At 35.6% G+C, this 18790-nt stretch overlaps 1 protein-coding gene across 1 annotated transcript in view; it reads right to left on the reverse strand.

Moving 5' to 3' along the window:
- The window catches only part of SMCHD1 (structural maintenance of chromosomes flexible hinge domain containing 1), a 74303-nt gene that overhangs the window by 16206 nt on the left and 39307 nt on the right, over positions 1-18790 (reverse strand). The window contains exons 23-34 of the mRNA XM_051774659.1: positions 18190-18329; positions 17065-17199; positions 16017-16244; positions 15213-15361; positions 14410-14498; positions 13784-13902; positions 12964-13131; positions 11583-11708; positions 8198-8277; positions 6561-6718; positions 4024-4139; positions 3515-3576 (exon numbers count right to left, since the gene is read on the reverse strand). Of these exons, the coding sequence (XP_051630619.1) occupies positions 3515-3576; positions 4024-4139; positions 6561-6718; positions 8198-8277; positions 11583-11708; positions 12964-13131; positions 13784-13902; positions 14410-14498; positions 15213-15361; positions 16017-16244; positions 17065-17199; positions 18190-18329 (1570 nt within the window). The remainder of the gene's footprint in view (positions 1-3514; positions 3577-4023; positions 4140-6560; positions 6719-8197; positions 8278-11582; positions 11709-12963; positions 13132-13783; positions 13903-14409; positions 14499-15212; positions 15362-16016; positions 16245-17064; positions 17200-18189; positions 18330-18790) is intronic.

Genomic DNA, 18790 nt, shown 5'->3' on the forward strand with positions numbered 1-18790 from the left:
CAAGCAAACGTGAGTCAGTACTGAAGTGACAAGTACGTAAGTATGCAAGCAATTCAAATTCTGAGTAGTCCTCCAACCAGTTAGAAAGCCATAATACTCTTCTTATTAAAGGCATAATAGTCTTCTTTCAGCAAGAAAGCCACCAAAGTTTCTTGAGAATTAAGATGAGACTTTTGAAAGCTTGACTGAGGAAAGTCTCCTTCAAGAGTTTGTCTCTCCTAGCTGATAGGAAGTTTGTTGTGGCTCTACTGTTCAGAAATTTGCAAGTCTACTTCATTTCACTTCCTATTCAATGAATTTTCATAAAGCTTCTAGAGCAAAGCATAGACACGTTTAGATCTGCAATAAATTCTCTCAAAATCTAATAAAATTTACATAAAATTTGAGTAGCTAATTCCTTCCCTTACTCAGATTGTTCAAAGTCGGGTAACTTGGACCACTGGCCCATGTAGAGTCCAGTGAAAGAAAAAACTGTTTTCATTTTATCGTACAGCATTCCAGAGTATAGACTACTGGCAAAGAGCCCCTACCACCAAAACATGAAGGAAAGACCAGACGTTCTGCTGCTATAAACAAAACTTCACCGAGCAAAGAAGGTCACACGGCATCCAGAAGACCTTCACAGTGTTTAACAAGGGATAGCAGTGACTTACAAACGTTTAGAAACTTTGGAGGAGATCCAAAAAGCCAAGATTCAGATATTTCTATGAGGATGACTCGTGGCACTCTTGTACTGCTTAATAAGACTTCTGTTTTCAATATACAGTGTTTAATCTGTTTTGTTAATATATTAAGATATTTATTTCTTCTTCTTCTGTTTGGGAAGGAGTGATATGCAAGATTCCCTGGAATGCATAACTTGTAAAAAGGAGAATTCCAAAGCTTTAATATTTCTAGAATAGGCCATGACTTTTTCGTGTTTATATTTCATATAGAGAAGAAAGAATTCTACCTTCTTTTCTGCATTTTATCTAGCTTAAGACTGAAAGTAGCACCTGCCTTGTCAGGATGCATTAAAAAAACTGAGTTGTAAATAATCTGCTAAGGATCTCACAGCTGGACAGACACAGGCTTTATGAAAAGAAGAAATGACACAATTGCTATGAAAGTTGTAAGACTGCATAATAGCATTCATGTTACTGACTGATGATAAATAGATGAAAACCATTTGACTATGCCAAGAACAGGAAAACTTGAGACAAACCAGGTGGTAGACAGTGATGCCACAGACACTGGCAGCCAGGACTTAAACGTATCTTTTCTACAAGGGCTGCTAATGGGCAGTGTCTACTCTCCTTTCAAATTTTTCAGTATGGCTGGGAGTTTTAATTCTGGACATTTGTGAACAACTAGTACACTACAGATACCAATGTCAAGATTTTCATAATTCCATATTCAAGTCTATACAGGTTAGTTTATATCACATTGACCACAGTGCTTTTCACAGGAGAACATTTATTAGCACGACTACACATCAGCACATTCATTCTAGTTTTCTTTTTATGGAGGTACAAATATATGATGCAGAGTGCCTTGTTTTGATAACATTTTAGGGAGTTCTTATGTTTTAATTATACCTATTAATTATACTTAATTATACCTACTAAATATTTCTCAGAATGACCAAGGTTACAGAAATGTACCTCATAGTGCAAATCTGAAGCAATCCTTGGTTTCTAAAGAAGTTCATTTCATAACCTTGGACCAGCCACACAAAAACTGTTCTGTTAAAAGCAGAACTGCATCCTCATTTGAGTCTCCATGTGCTACAGCTGCCAAATTCAGCCTTAGACAGCTTTGGAACCTCAAATGCCTTCAAGGTAAAGACAGATCTTGGAAATTATACACAAAGCCATGCCTAAATATTTTTTTGAGTTAGCTGTAATCTCTTAAATGAAAAAGCCTTCATATACAAATACATCGCCTTGCTGTACATTATTAGAGAAGCTAAAAAGACTGAATAAACAAGGGTTGTAGCAACTGCCCTCTCAGATGGGTTAGTTTCTTGGCTGGATATGACAGAGCAAATTACAGATGAAGGTACGTGTGCACTGCATAAAAAACTGAGTCAGACCCCTGGATTTGAGTCTCAACTCCCAAGAAAAAAGTTCTGAAGATTTAATGCTACACAAAGGTCTTTTTACAAACTGGATGCCTGGTTTCTGGAACTCTACTATGCTCCTCAAAAGGGAGGGGAGTTGCAGCGGAGAGACAAGTTAGGAAACTTCTTATTACCTCTTGAAGTGCTGCCATTCAGACTTTCCTGAGACCTTAACATAACTGAGCTGCAGCAACCTACCTCTGTCCTCTAATGTAGAAACCAGGATCAGCTGTACAACAGCAGTATCTGCTGCAATAAGGTGATCCTAAAGTCTGCTTTCTGAAAGCAGAAGGAAAGCTCACTCCTAGGAGGCAAGAGCTTGAATCAACAGCCAGTACTGTAACTAGTTAGCTGATCCCATTGAGGGCCTACCAGAAATAGATGTAGAAAGAATATGGCAAGTCAGGCACCAGTTTAGGATGAGCTCTAGTTCTGTTGCTGGTCATCTAAGACAGTATCTCTGAATAAGTAGCTCAAGGAGAATACTAAACTGACAGGGCCAAGATTATGGTTGAGGGTCAACTCACAGCTACAGGAGGAATTAAACAAAGAGTTAAGTCTGCTTTGTACAGCCTGCAATTCTACAGCAGTTGAACATTACATTGAAAAGAATTAAGGAATGTTGCTATACACATGACAAGCTGATGATGTAGTCTCTTCATTGCTAGCATTTCTCACAATGCATTCTAATATATTATCATCATCGTGGCCAGTCTTCGCGAACAAAGATTTGGGAAAGGTCTCTACCCACATTTGTTACAAGAGCGCTGGTGATACAGGGCTTTGCAAATGCAGGTAAGGCCTTCGAGCCTGCGCGATGGATTTTTTAGGTGAGACACGGTGTGCGCTGAACTGAGCCCACCCTTTAATCCTAAGATTGATCTGCCAGGGCCGAGCGAGCTTGGATGGTGGCAGCGAGGTCCTCAGGATGTAGGTTTGTTTAGAGTGACCTTCTCTTGGATGGATGGCCTTACAGGGCTGAACAAGCTCCATCTGCCCGGGTTTAGTGTTGTCCTTCTCTTCTGTGTGTTCCGGGGCTCCCCTCTCATCTCCCACGAGGGCACTGTCCGCACAGACAAAGCTCCCATTCTCTCGCTCCTTTCCGCACCTGGGGCCAGGCCGCGCTGCCACACACGTGCCTGGGGCTGGCCAGGCCACACCGCCGTGAAGCCAATATATTATCTTAGACTCTTCTCTACTCTCAGATTAAACTAAGTCTAAAAGTATCTAGGGAAGAATTTAATCCCCATCTCTTTGCATCTTGCCAGTATCTTTCACCTTTTCTTAGCACTGTATCCTACTAATTCTATAACAGACTGTTATTATCAAAACATAAAACTCTTGTTTCTATTTCAAACTATGTATTTTGTATAGTAAATTGCACCAGTAATTATAAAATAAATGTTGCTATACCTGAAGTAGAAGAAGCCATCTTCCTTTTCATCCTTCACTTTACTACAGCTAAATGTTGTAACCTGTACAGAAAGATCCAAAAAATTTAATGCAATATACTGAAAGTACCTTACTTGTAACATGCTATCAACTCCTAATGATTTGCAGTACTGATAGCACACAGTAATTCAATGAGATCACCTATAATTTGGGCACTAGTTTCATATCCTTAATTATTGGAATCTTTGCAAAATTCAGGGTGACAATTTTTAATCCTCTCCCTGCTATGAGTTAGCTACCACAGAGCAGTAACATTTTGTTATTACTGCAGTATTGATACTTGAGCAGTCTGCCAACTTGTAACAGGACAGATCCTGACAAACAAATATGGCTGATCTGTAATACTTGTTACTTAAAATCTAGAATAGGATACAGATCTAAGTCAAATGAAGGAAAGTTTCTACTACAAATATGTTTGGTCTATGCTGGCATTTTGACATTGGTTTTGAAAATGCATTTTGATGACTTACATCAATTGGCGACCTAATCCGGCTGCTCTGTGCTTCCCACATTTTCATACAAATTCGTGCTGGATTAATATTTTTAATAATGGTGTCATCTTCAGAAAGAACACTAACCATAAAATCTGCAGGATGAGAGACAACATTCTTTGAAGATTATTTTTATTCAGAATTAAGAAGCCTAAACTTCACTAATTTCTGTGTCTGTTTCACACCTAAGATAAAAATGCAGGCATGACTCTCTCCAAGACTACAGTGCCCACCCTCAGGTGTACCTGAGCTCACCAGGAAGTCAAATAATTAGGATGCTAAAGTATTTTATTTATGTAGTATTTAATTGATATGAGGCTGTTAATAAGGAATTAATTACCTAATTTTATTAAAAAATGTAATGTCATATATACTATATAAGTTATCTCCTGATGAAGCTGTTTACTCTCAAAACCTGGCTGATTTATACCACACACTACATTTGAAAAAGGTCTGTTTGGCAGGGAGGTTGGAGTTAGATGATCTTTACAAGTCCCTTTCAACCCAAACCACTCTGTCATTCTATGATTCTACATTATGCTTCCTCTAGGCAAAACTAAAATACCCCGTGAATTTAATCAAGTTCATAACACTATATGGAGTATTCTAAAGAACAAAAACCTCTTGCAATAAAAATGTTGGTTGATCAAGTTAAGATGGTAAAGAAACAAGCCCCAACACCCCAGACTTTGTATTTGTGGGGGTATTCTGCTTCTCAGGTCCTAGTACCACAAACACATCCTTTTTATTCTAAATTTTGAACAGATGCTGTGGGTATTTCATAAAGGCTTGGGAATACAACAAATGGATTCGTATGAAGCAGATTTTCAATTTTTTTTTGTCACCTTTGGGTGACCTTTATCATCTGAGAATCCAGAAACATTTACAAAGGAATAGGTGGGAAAAAATCAGATGCTTAGGCTGAAATCTCACTGAACTGAAAACACTCCTAAGAGAAACAATTTTTAAGTCCATCTAAAGGGAAAGACTGAATTATAGGAAGGACAGTGTCCTGTAACATCTTATAGAGCCTTTGGTTAAGAAACTTGCCAAAAGCTGTCTAAGAAACCAAGTAATCTATATCAGAAGGATCACTCGCATTCATACATTTGTCAGCTTCTTCAAATACCTTTTTAAGGCACCACTTTCCTGTACGAAAGTCATAGTTCCCAACTTGCTCCCATTTCTTAGCCATCAAGTCACTTAGTTATATTCCTTCCAACAACTGCCCAGTACTGAAAACACACCACCTGATCAAAAGTTTCCTTGACCTCTCCTGAAACTTTCTGAAAACTGCATCAGATTTGCCACCTTACTTTATTCCTTTCAAATAAAGGCCAAATTAAGTAGGATTAGTATATTAGAGTTAATAACTTTAATTTATAATTAAGTGAATATCATTTGGTATAGGAAATTTCTTAGCATTGCATCAAATATATCTCAAAGTCATCTACTGAAGATTCAAATGTGAATTTTAATTTTATTCTTTTAAAATCCAAGGCAGGATTAGAATGGGAAAAAAAAGTAGTTTGGAAACTACTTTACTCTCCTTCACAGATACTACTGACAAAATACAGTAGGCTTCCCAGGTCTCAAGTTTATTTTTTTTTTTTAAATTTCACTCAATTATTACTGAAGTCTTTTTCTGCCTTCCTTAATACAGCATTACACTTAAACTGACAGAATTTTCTTGCTTTCTACTTAATTTATGTAAACAGGACTTCAGCTTCCTGAAGAGTATCTTTGCAAGATACTGTATTGTCCATGGTTATTGTAAAGAAGAGTTATTTCCTGAACTAATGGAATTAGTTAGGATAGGTCTCTTATTCATGCCAAAGTTTCCATACAGAAAAAAGCAAAACTTTCAAATTCTGTTTCGCTTTTAGCAAAAGATATTTCCTCAAGGTTCTAACTTACTCTTCTTTATTTGTTTTCCTCATTGTAAATACTACTGGGATATAAAACATGAGATTTTTTTTGTCTTTAATGAGTCAGTGGTCTTAGCTGGAAGGAAAAGATCACTGTTTTGTTAGAGAATACATCAGGAGAAAAGAGCATTTTGTACTGTCCCTGGCATACTTCTGATCACTTTCTGGTTCCTCTTGACTCATGGCTGGCCTACAATTTCACTTCATTTCCTCTGTCACTATTCCATAGAAAAAGGAATGAGGGGAAACATGCATGAACTAGCTCAGATCAACTTTTGGGAAGATCAAAAACTGAAATATGGTATTTCACCAAAGATATAGAAGAAGTTCTGTAGTTATACCACTTACAGATGGATAGAACCAACAATTTGGAACAAATAAATAAGAAGTCCTTTGAAATGCTTTCCAAAGATGACCTACATATTCTTATCTCTGAGTGTCACAGATGCATCTCAAATACAGCTGTAACAAAGAACTGAGACAAAAGAGACCAAAAAAGCAAGAAAATACACCACCAGAATCACTAAAACAGTTTTTCACAGGTTTACAAAGCTCTTGAGTGATCCACTAAAGGGTCTTTATACTTACCAGGAAAGGTACCTCCTGCTGGAAAAGCAGGACTTCTGTCATATTTAACATTCAAGCAAACGGGTTTCTCGGGATCAGGCAGGACATTTACTGTGATTATAGGACAATCTAATGCTGTCTTGTTGTATAAGGCTCTAAGCTGTAAAATGTGCTCTCCCCTGCAATATACAGAAATCATAACAACCGATATAAAATCTCTTCTGAAAAGCCAATTTTCAACAGGCTTCGAAAGTCTGAATCATGTATATGAAAGCATGACAAACAATATCCAGTAGTGGCAAAGTTGTAGCAAAGAGAAGACAAACCCAGAAGTGTTAATGCAACATTAGACAAGTAAAACTGTGAGTTTAAGCTATTCTTAAGATATTAGCTTACTGAACTTAATTTTGCATTATATTTCCTTAGTCTGATTGTGTTTCATTGCCTGTCTGTAAGACACTAGCAACCACAGTTTCAAGTAGCAGAAGGCAATAAAGCAGAAAGCAAGCACAACTAATACAAATACTGTCTGAGGAGCGTTCTGCTTTGACAGTTTCCAAAGAATGAATCCAACTACCATTCACATGTAGCAAAGTGCAGTGCCAGTATATAAGGATTTCAGCGCTATCAAATAACTAATTTTCTTTACAGTATTAAAACCTTAATTTTCAAGTTTTCACACATAACTGAGAATACGGTATTTAATTGCACAGAGGCTGTACTCCCCAGCCAGTTTTGATTATTCTATAAATAGTATGATGATACACCTGTCTCTAACCTACAGTACTATATTGATAACTAATGTTCATCATCTTTCTATCATGACACAGGCATTATAAATACACTGAGCATCATCAACAGCATTCAAAGTTATTTTCTTTCAAACGCGAAATAGTACTATGGGCCAAATCCTGCAGATATGAATGCAAAGAAATAATCTAAAGCCAACCCAGTCTTGCAAGAAAAGCTCAAGGGTACAGGGAGTGGATAGCAGAACTGTGAATAGAAGAAGATACAAAAATGATGAATTTGAAAAGCCAGATGGGACATATGAGTGTAAGGGGAGCCAGACATGAAGAAGTGAGCGTGAAGAAGCACATAAAGCAGGAGCCACAGGACACACATCTGCCTGGAAATAAGACTTCTTTAGTTCGAGTGCAAATAAGAAAAGATAAATATATATTTTTAAAATTCTTTTGGACACTCCACCTAATCCTTTAAAACAATGCCTAGCACACAGAGAGAGTGTAATTTCAACACTCAGAATGTGTTCCTACTTTGAAAGCATAGTGTCTGGAATGGGACACTTAAAGACTGTACATTTCAAATCTTTTGAGTGGTTTATGACACCACTTGCACTTGGTGCAGGTTGACAATTGTAAGCTGTGTTTTACCATCACCAGAAAAAACAGGATTCAGAAAATTAGATTAGCAGCTTCTCAGTAGACCAAAAGAAGCAGCTAAGGAATTTTATTTAGTTAAGCACTTAATTTCTTAAAACTCAAAATTTGGCCATCCACCAGCATACAAGCAATTAATGTTTGATCTCAGCTCTAGATTAATACTTGGTAGGTACTTTATGAAATGCACAGCTTAAATACATCTAGCAAGTAATATTTCAGAATTCAATTTTTTTCAATCTAGTTTTCACTACTTACCTAGGTCCATGAATACTAAAAACTCCGAGGTTAGCCCTACCAGTGTCATCTGTTTTATGTTGCTGGTTTGAAGGAACAATCTGTCAAATAAAAAAATTTTATTCTTTTAGTGATATAGAAGTAGTATCAAGTCTTAAAAGAAAATATGTATCTCATTTGCCTGCATACTGCCTGTCGATTTGAGCTGTAGTCTCTTTGTATTTTTGCACTCTAAATTAGGGAAAGACACTGTTATGAATACTAATTTATTATGAATACTAATACTGTTATGGGTATTAATAAAGAAGTTTCAAAAATCTCTGTCATCTTTTGTAAACAATTACTTTATCTGAAACAAGGATATTTTTCTTCATCGATATGTTCAAATATTTTATTAATGTTATTTTTTTAATTGCTACTGATACTATCATGTCATCCACAGCAGACATTAATCTGAGTATATTTTCAGATCCAAAAGCCTTCTAAAAACTATTTATCCCCTTTTACAGTGTTTCTCTAGTCTGCACAGAGATTTCTGGGTAGCAAAAGTTAAAGAATTATACAACTGCAGTAAGAACTACGACAACTGTCTTTCTCTTATCCTTCCCCAATATCATCTTGCTGCCAAAAATGTGAGACTGCTAGACAACCCAGAAGAAAGTGTTAAGTGATGAAGTACAGTACCTTATTTATCAAACATCATGATAAGCAAGATCTCTATACTGTGAAAAATGGCATTTAATCAAATGCTAATCATGATAACTTCTTGTCAGTGTTGTTTTGGGCTAACACCACAAATGGCTTATACATCTTCTGTTAATCTAGCACATTAATTACCTCCAATTCTAAGTCCTTTAAGTCTTATGATTAGCAGTAGCTTTAAGTCATACCTGCCTTACTTAAATGGCAGAGAAGCTATCACTTCACTTTCCTCTTCAGCCACAACTTTTTGAAACTATTGCAGATGGCAAATGCCTATCCTCTCATAGAGACAGGTGGGAATCTTAAAGAATACTAATACACTCCTTAAGTAAGCAGAAGCTATTTCTTCTGCAAACTTGTGTGCGTGCTGCTTTAGCCTTACCCAAGAAATAGCTTGTCAACATATCAAAAGAACCTCAGACAGTATCTTTAGAATTTGGTGGACAGCAAAGCCATGGATACATTCTGAGTTACTCTGTAACTCAGTCCTCAATAGGGAGGGCAATCAACTCTTTGACTGCTGATACAATGCAACAATGTGGTGTCAATGTTTGTCATTATCTGAACAGTGCTTGGCATTAAATTGCTTTCCCTTTGCTACTTCAGCACAAATTTCAGGAGACTGTCTAGTCTCCACTTAGACAAAAATAATGATTTTGGACCACTTGAATTGCGCAGTCTTCTTCCAAAATTATTTTCCTTCCTGAACCTCATGTCAGTAAGAAAAAGAATGAAACCACTTTGGGGGGGGGGGGGGAAAAGTGAAAGTTGATTCATCATGGATCAGCTATGGGAGCATGAGTTTATCCCTAGGAAGTCACTAGAGAAAAGCAATGGCAAAAAATGTGTGCTTAATGGTTCAAATGGAAGGCAGTGCTATAAAGACAGACTAAGAAAATTGCCAAACATTTCGTAAATTCTTTTGAAGAGTATAATCAACTTAAAATAGGTCTGTATTTGAAACTACTGTCACAGACTGAAAAGTTTTAAGTTTTAGAGGAACCAGTACTTTGTGCACTTCCACCGAGAGTTCAGAGTTTTTATGTTCAGCTATACTCATTTAGTTTTGGACCTGTAAGGCAGAAGATGGAGTAAAGGAAATGCATGCTGCAACCGCATATTAGACTTTGGAGACTTAGAGACCAGGATGTGAAATACAGAAAGACAGCTTATTCAAGAATTTCAGTTCCCAAAAGCTTCTCAGTTCTTTTCTGAGACTGTGCATACAACCTATTGGAAATGCCAAGTTCTCTGAAGAGGTTCTTCAAGATACTAATGAATACTGATCTGATGTTTATTCAACAAATATATAGTTGGTTGCTCTGCTTATGTATGAAACTTAATCTTTAGAAATTAGATTGGTTTTAAGCTCTAGGAGAGCATGCTGTAATAAACATATTACAACAATGATCTGCCTTGGCTTTCAGAACACCTTCTCCTGGACACATCCACCTCAGATAAAGAACATGTGGACTCTCTAAAACATGATGCTGGTCCTCCCTGGAGCAAGGCATAAAATCTGAAAAGACACAGCCTGCCACCACAACAACTCTTTGATGAGGCAGCACAACCACACGGTGTTACTGTCAAGGTTGTAGGTTCTCTCAAGAACAACATAACGAGAAACGTTATGAGCTGCAGCTGCCATCATAAAGACAATAGTTGGGGCAAACAAAAATATCCCGAAGTATGAGGCAGGCTTCTACGGCAAGAGATGCAAAAGAGCCAGAAGAAAAATATTCAAGATATCATGAAATCTCCTTAAAAAAATCCAAGAAAAAAAAGTAGTAATAGCATAGTTAAATTGGGAAAAAGGTGAGGTTGTGGCACAATTCTTGAGAAGTAAGCAAAAGACAGTTCCTAGCTGTTGTGTATTCTGAGAGAACTGAGGGACACAGATACATGGCAAGCAGGAACAAAGGGAACAAGACCAGCCCTGCATGAAAAATGTTATGCCCAGAGGTGGATGAATATATCCTGTACTGATAACATATACATTCAGTGTAACAACCTCTGCCCTAATAGTTAGGAATGTTTGACTGCTTGACTTTTTTTTTCAATAACAAGAACAAAAATTTTAATTAATGGAGTATTCTGTCAAACTCCTTTCTTTTAACAGACCAATGTGGAGACCAGCTGACACATCTCACTCAGGGAAAGGGCAGCAATCACTTAAATTTGGGTTAGATTTGCATCCTCATTGTTTTAATTTAATTTATTCTGCCAATGCATTTCACAGGGATAATTAAGTAGGACTTACAGACCTTAAGTCATACATTCAAGAACCAAAGTCAAGGAACCACCAGATAAAAATTATTTGGTTGCTAGTTGGGACCATATCATCATCATTACTGTCATTCAGTCAATTACCTTAGATACCGTGGGGAATGGGGTGGTGTGATGTGCATACAAAATTTGGAAAAAGGTTCTGTAGAACACCTGGAACCTATTCTAACACTTTGACATTGTCCTATAGGATTTTTGTTTTATTTGTGATTGCTATAATGCAAGGAAACTGAACAATCTGTCCTGAGAACTCTTTACATTATTTGTTGACACTACAATTATACTAGACTAAATATGCTTTTGTGTTTTTACAATAATTGATTAACTTTTCCAAAAATGTCCTGAAAATTAAGATAATGTAGCCATGACAAAAAAACCTCGTGTTAAACAAAGTTCACATAATAAGGCCTACGCTTACCTTTAAGCTGTTACTCTTTGTAAGGCTGATTTTGACATTAGGTTCAGGAGATGGATTTCCCCACTGATCACACAACTGAACAATAAGGGGCCTGTCCAATTCTCTACCATTAATCACTGCAATAGGCTGGAAGAGAAACAAATACATTTTACTATTCTGTCCTAGGTATCTCAGATGTTCATGGAAGATCAGAAATTCCCAAAGCAATGGTATCCATCATTTCAACACCATTTGTCTCCCATAATAGCTAGACCATGATAGAATTGTATTCAGGAGGGTATTTCTAGAGTTTCCTTATTTACATTCTCTTGTCATAATAAAATGCACTACTTGGATTGCACAGGTTACTCAAGTTGATGTGACTAAAAGGAAGGACATGTTTCTGAAGAGGACTATCAGTGTCCTTGTTGTAGGAAGAGCTAATGGCTTAAAACATTTTTTTCTGATATACTTTAACAGCTATCTATAGAGCAAAACCAGTTATGCTACTTGCTGAACCTTTTCTTTTATTTTCTTCAGTAACTTCCTTCTCCATTTTCCCAACACACCAACCTTGATTCCTGCCCTCTATTATAGAGATCCAGTTTTCTTTTTCCCTGCTTCACTCTCCTATTCTGGTTTCTGCTGCAACTTCATCATCATCATTCGATTAGTCAAAGTAAACATTGAAAAACAATTTAAAATTTGAAAAGCAATTGAAAAACAAGACAAATAAATGAATAGTACCAAAAATCTTCTGCCTTCTCATTCAAGTCCTGTACTCCATTCTCCACTTTTTTATTGTAAACACCTGTAAACTTAGGTACATTTGAAACTGCCTTCCTACATCCTAAACATCAAAAAACCCCAGTAACAGATAAAGGAGAGATGAGCTGCCAGCTGTCACTATCATTAAGGACTGTGTCTTCGGAAAACAGTAAGGAAAGATGAGTGTCAGGATCCAGCCCACAGTAAAAAATTACTGCACCAAAGAAAGGAAAAAATATGCCATCTGTAGAAATGCACATGAGGCAGAATAAACAGTTTAAGACATACTGAAGGAATACAGTGTTGTAAACATACACATATGACTTAGACTACTTCAAAATCAGTTGACTTTTAAAAACCTAATGTAGTTAGCTATTGCATGAAAAATGCTTCATATCTATAGTCCCATTTAAAACACAACTACATAATTAGATTTCAAAATACTTACTTAACATTGTTTGTGTTATGTTGTCCTGTAGAGAATAAAAAAATGCCTCTAGAGCAGTCATATTCTGACAATTTTACAAGTATAAATACTAAGAAATCACAATCCGTGGTCCCAAAAGCTCTGGAAATAAAAGACCTGACTAGTGATCATGTTGCTTTTTTTCCAAAACAAAACTATTGAACTTACCTTTTCTAATTCTGGCCAATCCACAAACTGCAATTTAGCAGGCAATCCTGCTACTAAATTCACCCTGATAAAGTCAGAAAACTCACGCCAAGCAAAGCACAATTCTTTGCTTCCAAGTAAACAGGGTTTATATCGAATACCTTTTACTTTCATTGTTTGAGTACTGTCCTATTAAAAAATAAAGAGAAGATTTTATAAAGAACAAGTAAAGGGAAGTAGAGTTAATTTTTTTCAATATAGTATTTAATATTAATACTGTCTAGACACTATTTGCTGTTTTTACTGTGAAAACAGTGGATTAAAAATTAAAATGCAAACTCTATGCCTTCTGTTAAATTTAAATTAACTTCTTGAGTAAGAAGTGATCAATGAAATTGAGCATTTCTCAGAAACTTGTTTTCCAGTGTATAAGTTATGCACAACTTGATTATATCCAGTATACTTTAAAAGGTATAGACATTAGACCATTCTACAAAGTTTTTCAAAAGATCTAAAATCAACTGTACCAACACAAACACGGAAGAAAAGACTAAAAACAAGACAGAAGAACACATTGAACAATGGACTAGAAACAAAGCAAACCTGACTCAAGTACAAAGCAAACTGGTCCCCACACTGGATAGTTGCAGCAGTGATAAGGTTTTTAACAGATGCTGCTGTATTCCTTGGAACTGGATCATACAATTTTAAAGCTTTAAGCCTCTTGTTGCACATCTTACCAACTAGTGTGTAATTTTGGTTCAATTCTGTGTGACAGAATTCAGACAATTACCACACAAATGCCACGAAGAAATAAACTATATGACACTCTTATAAATACCTGCCAAGTTATTTTCAAATTTGATTTATCAAGTCCAGGCCCAGAAACTCCTAGGGAATTTACACATGCAGATGTCACTGTCTGAACCTGATTTCCAAACTGATCTGTAATCATTACATCTGTTAAAAAAGATGATGATTATTAAGATGATTACCTCAGCAGCTGCTTTAATGAAACATTATACAACATATGGAATATAAACGTACACAACATAGACACAATAGAGAAAATTTACATGACTGAATCGCAGAGTGGCTGAGGTAGGATGGGACCTCTGGATGTCACCTGGTCCAAAGCCTCTGCTCAAGTAAGGCAACCTAGAGCCAGCTGCAGCCAAGCAGCTTCTGAGTATCTCCAAGTACAGGGACTCCACAAACTCTTTGGGCAATCTGTCCCAATGTACAAACTAAGAGCCAGATTTCATCAGAGAGTAACTCCAGAATTGTATAAGGGCCACTAGAGAAGTCTGATCATCTTTCCATGAATAAGAATATAAACCTGCTTTTTATATTAAAATAGTTACAGATAATTTGCTTTTGTTGACATCTGTATACAGAACAGGCTTAATAAGCTGCAAAGAAAAAGAAATGTATCTTAAAAAAAAGGAAGAATATGCAAATACTCACCAATTTCACTTTGTAGTTCTTCACCCATCCGCAGTGTGTTTGAACCTTTTAGTTTACATTTAATGTGTTTGGGATCATCAGGAACTGGTCTGAAGCAGCATATGAATATTGACTTACTTTTCCCATCAAGGTAAACATGACATAATAGTAGGCATGATAAATATCTTAATGCTTGGTCATGTAATTTATTTTCCTACTGCAGATCTGTGAAATGACTAATTGCTGCAAATTTACCCCAGCATCAGTGTGCTGTGACCTAATTAGTTTATTTTAACCTATTAACATCACACAAAATACACTAATTTAGAATCAGATTCATCTTAATAAACTTCATAAAGATACAAGGAGAGCTAACTGCCTAGCCTCACTAAGAGTGATAAACACACAATTTTTAAGTTCAATTTACAGCCTATCCTTTTTGACTGAGAAACCAGATGCAGAACGAACTTCATAGTGATATTTCTCTTCAGTAACAAGTGACCTAACTCTAAAACTAGTGATTTTAAGAGCTATTATTTACTGCAAATTTTCAAAGATAATCTTCTTCAGTGTATGTATACTTACACAAGTGATTAGTGGATACAAACAGATCATGATGGAGTCTTTCACATAGGTAATGGTCTCACATGTAAACAATTTGCACAAACTCTTCCTCCCTCCCCCAAACTTACATTATCCTGTTAATTTGCCAGCTCATGTCATTATTTGAACTTCGTAGAAAGACTTCTGTTTTACCTCAAAGTACAGATCTACAATGCTATGCCAACAAAATAATTAATAAAAAGTATTTCAAATGAACAAACCTGACTGTGAATGCGCTCTCCAAAGACACGTGTTCATCAAGATAAGTAATTAGACAGTAACGTACATCTTTTACTGAGCTCGGTACTTTTACATCAGGTAATAATCCCTGCATCAACAGTTCTCTGTCAATTTTAGGTGTCCAGTTAACCTAAAATTAAAATGTCATAAATTAATCAAAAGCCAAATTATTAATAATTAACTACATAATACATCTTTTAACCATTCTAACATAAAGGCAATAGAAACCTTCAATGGAAAGCCTGTATATTTCCCAACAGTAACCAACACTATCTTCCCAAATACAGTCAATTCCTCAGAAAAAAAATGCACACAAATCCAAACATACATTAAGTTGCCCTCACTAACCTTGAGTTAGGAAAGATCCAATTCTGAAAAACCTCACCTAAAAAGCGAATCTCTATGTTTGTATTAGACTCCAAATATGTACACAGACAGGGAGATAAGACAGGCAAACAAACCTCCATAAGGAACATGCCTTTTCAAAAGTTCCTAAATGTTGGGAAAGCCTCAGATCTGAAGAATCGTAACTATGTCCTAATTATTTTATGTGTTTAGGAGAAGCACTGGAAATACTAACCTGCTTTTCATAGTACTACCCCGAAGCATTATTTAACATTTAATTAAATAAGAATATTTAAAAAAAAAGCAGAGAGTTAAGTTCCCATGTTTAATAACACAGTCTTGAGGAATATTATTTCACAGTCTGATGTCTATGTATTTTAAGGGAATAACCTTAGTGTCTCTCCCACATACCATGCTGCTTTTTAGTTCAAAGTACTTGCCTTGATTTTTTCTGCAGCAGCTGCAGTTATGGGTATCTCCCTTTCTGCCTCATCATACATCTGAAATATAAGCTTGTTCATGATACGGCCAGCAACGCAACTAATTTCATCCTGATGTTTAATTTGAAGAGCTTTTTGTCCGTTCATACTTAAGACTTGTAGTCTTGCAACATGACTGCTAGGAAGAAGTTTAATAATCTTTTCCACTGGTGGTACATCTTTACAATTCTACACATGGGAGGGAAAGAAAAGACATATAATTAAGATATTAAATGTAGATATGCATAGACATAAGTCCATAATAGCTTATGTTACTACTCTGGTTTTCCAGATGTGATCAGGTGTCCAGACATGAAATCAGCTTGACTTGTCAAAAGTAAATCAAAAGGATGTGCCAGTATACTTACAACTTTTTACAGATATTAGAATTGATGCTAGCTATTTAGAATATTTTTCTATTCTAGAAATACTATGTTACACAATTTACAAAATACTTCTTAAGAATAATCGTAAGTAGCCTTTCATATAGGTCATCTTGCAATATTAGTATTTGTTTACACATTTTTCCAGGGTAAAACACACACAGGTGTTATTTTCTGCAGCAGTGTGAGTCTCCTGACTACCAGAGAACTGGTATGTTCAGTAGCATTTTTTTAAAAAAATCATATTTCAAGAGCTTTAAAACTGAAATGCTACAAAAAACTATTGATTGCCATACCTTTTCTGACACGAAATGTTTATGCAATGACAGTGCAATCTGTCAAAATAATCCAGGTAGTAATAAGGGGCAGAAAATATGCATATTTCTGAAAACACCTCAGGGATTTAAGAAATAAAGAGTAAGAGGTGAAGAAAAAAAAAGTTAAAAAAGTTTAAAATTCTTTGTCTTTTTATGATTTCCTAGAGATTAAAAAGTGCAGCCACCTGATTATCAGGCTTATGGTAACTAAACCAGTAACTTTTAAGGGTTGAGTCATAAAAGATGTAACACAGTACAATAAAATGTTTTCAATTTTTTGTTCATGCAAACTTTCCAAGCAATACTTACAAGTATTTCAATTCTTGCTTTCAGTATCTGGTCTTTCTTGATATTCTGTACATGTATAACTGGACCGGTTAAAATGTTTGTTCCTCCATTACTGCAGTCCACAGAATACACAGGAAGGTCTGAAGCACCTAAAAACTATTAAAAATGTAATAATAAATTTCAAGTTTCTTTGACAGAAGAAAAATGATTACTCCAGAAATTATTATTTGTACAAGTCCATATATATATATATATATATAAAAATATATATATATATATGTATATATATACAGAAAAATTTGATATATTTCAGTTTTCCAGAAGTCTGCAAGACCAACACCTGTAGTTTTCTGCAGGTGATAAGAGATGTGTGGGAGAAAGGAGAAAGTTATAGAAACAAAATATACTATCTATCCAACTGCTTTGTACTAAGACATAAGCATTAGTCTCCTCTGCCATTATGCAATAAATTCAATTAAACTCTTAAGTAAACATAATTTTCATTAATTTACTAAACATCACGCATTAAATGAATTTAAACATTGAGTTCAACATATCATACTATTGCAGACCCAGTCTGCAGGAAGACAATGTATGCAATATAAAGTGTAAGTGGAATGCAGACTATTTTGCAGTGAGAAAAACACTTTTCTTTGTTCTTGCTGAATTTCACTAGAATTGGAAAAGTTACTTTCTTAAGTCAAAAAAAAAGGGCAAGTTGCCAAAAGAGCAAGTTTTTTTACCTCTTAAAGTCAGAGCAAGACATGCATTCTCTTCTGAGCTTAGATTCGTGCTTATGATAATAGTCTTATCCAATATTCTTTTTGGCACTAGACTTGCTTTTTCAACTTAAGAAAAATATCAGAAGTAAGCTGTATGAAGTTATTTTTCTGAATAAATTTTAACATTGTATATATCCTCACATAATTTTCTCTTCCATTTCTATGGCCTGGTTCCACTGATTCTAAAACTTATTGAATGATTTATAACGGATGAGGTAAGAGAGTCACAGTTTGGCTACTGAACTGTAGAAACTTCAAAAGCATTATTAAAGATATTAAACTCTATCTAGATTCCAAAATAGACTCTTCTCCCAGCTCTTTAAAGTTTCAAAATTCTTATGGCACATAATGAAATGCAATTTACCTTACAATGAACAATCAACTCCGGCTGTGCTGTTATATTTCCTGATTCATCCAGTACTTCAACCTGAAAGGGAAAAGCTGTACCATTTTCAATCTTCAGAATTTCTGAATCTGGTTTTACTTTCAATTGATGAGGAGGGCCTGTAAAAATGCAGAATTGCATAACTAGTGAGACACTGAGTTTCAGTTTTTGCTATCTCAAGGAGTTTTTAAAGCCAAGCTACCAAGGTATGTGTGGTAACAAACCATCTAAAACAACTCAGGTGTATTGGTTTATATTTAAAAGTTCTAGACTCTTTTTGTCCTTCAATACATAACACCTGCCCATCTTTTGAATTCAGTATGGAATAGCTAGACAAGATGAAATTCAGCATATACAAGGTGTAAACACAGGATATGGGGCTGTTCACATACTAATGGATTCGCATTGATCAAAAAGAACCTTGGAGCTCTCTTCTGACATGTTAAACCCCGAAATATTCATGTTGAAACATCTGATTAATTGCCAAAGCTATCACAGCTAAAATCTGCATGCAAAGAAATGCAAAAGAAAATTTTGTTGTCATTACTTGGACAGTAAAGTGAAGCTATTCAATTAAGTC

Source organism: Manacus candei, unplaced genomic scaffold (assembly GCF_025592945.1).
Source record: "Manacus candei isolate 608988 ecotype Guabito, Panama unplaced genomic scaffold, ASM2559294v1 h1tg000008l, whole genome shotgun sequence".
Classification (NCBI taxonomy): Eukaryota; Metazoa; Chordata; class Aves; order Passeriformes; family Pipridae; genus Manacus; species Manacus candei.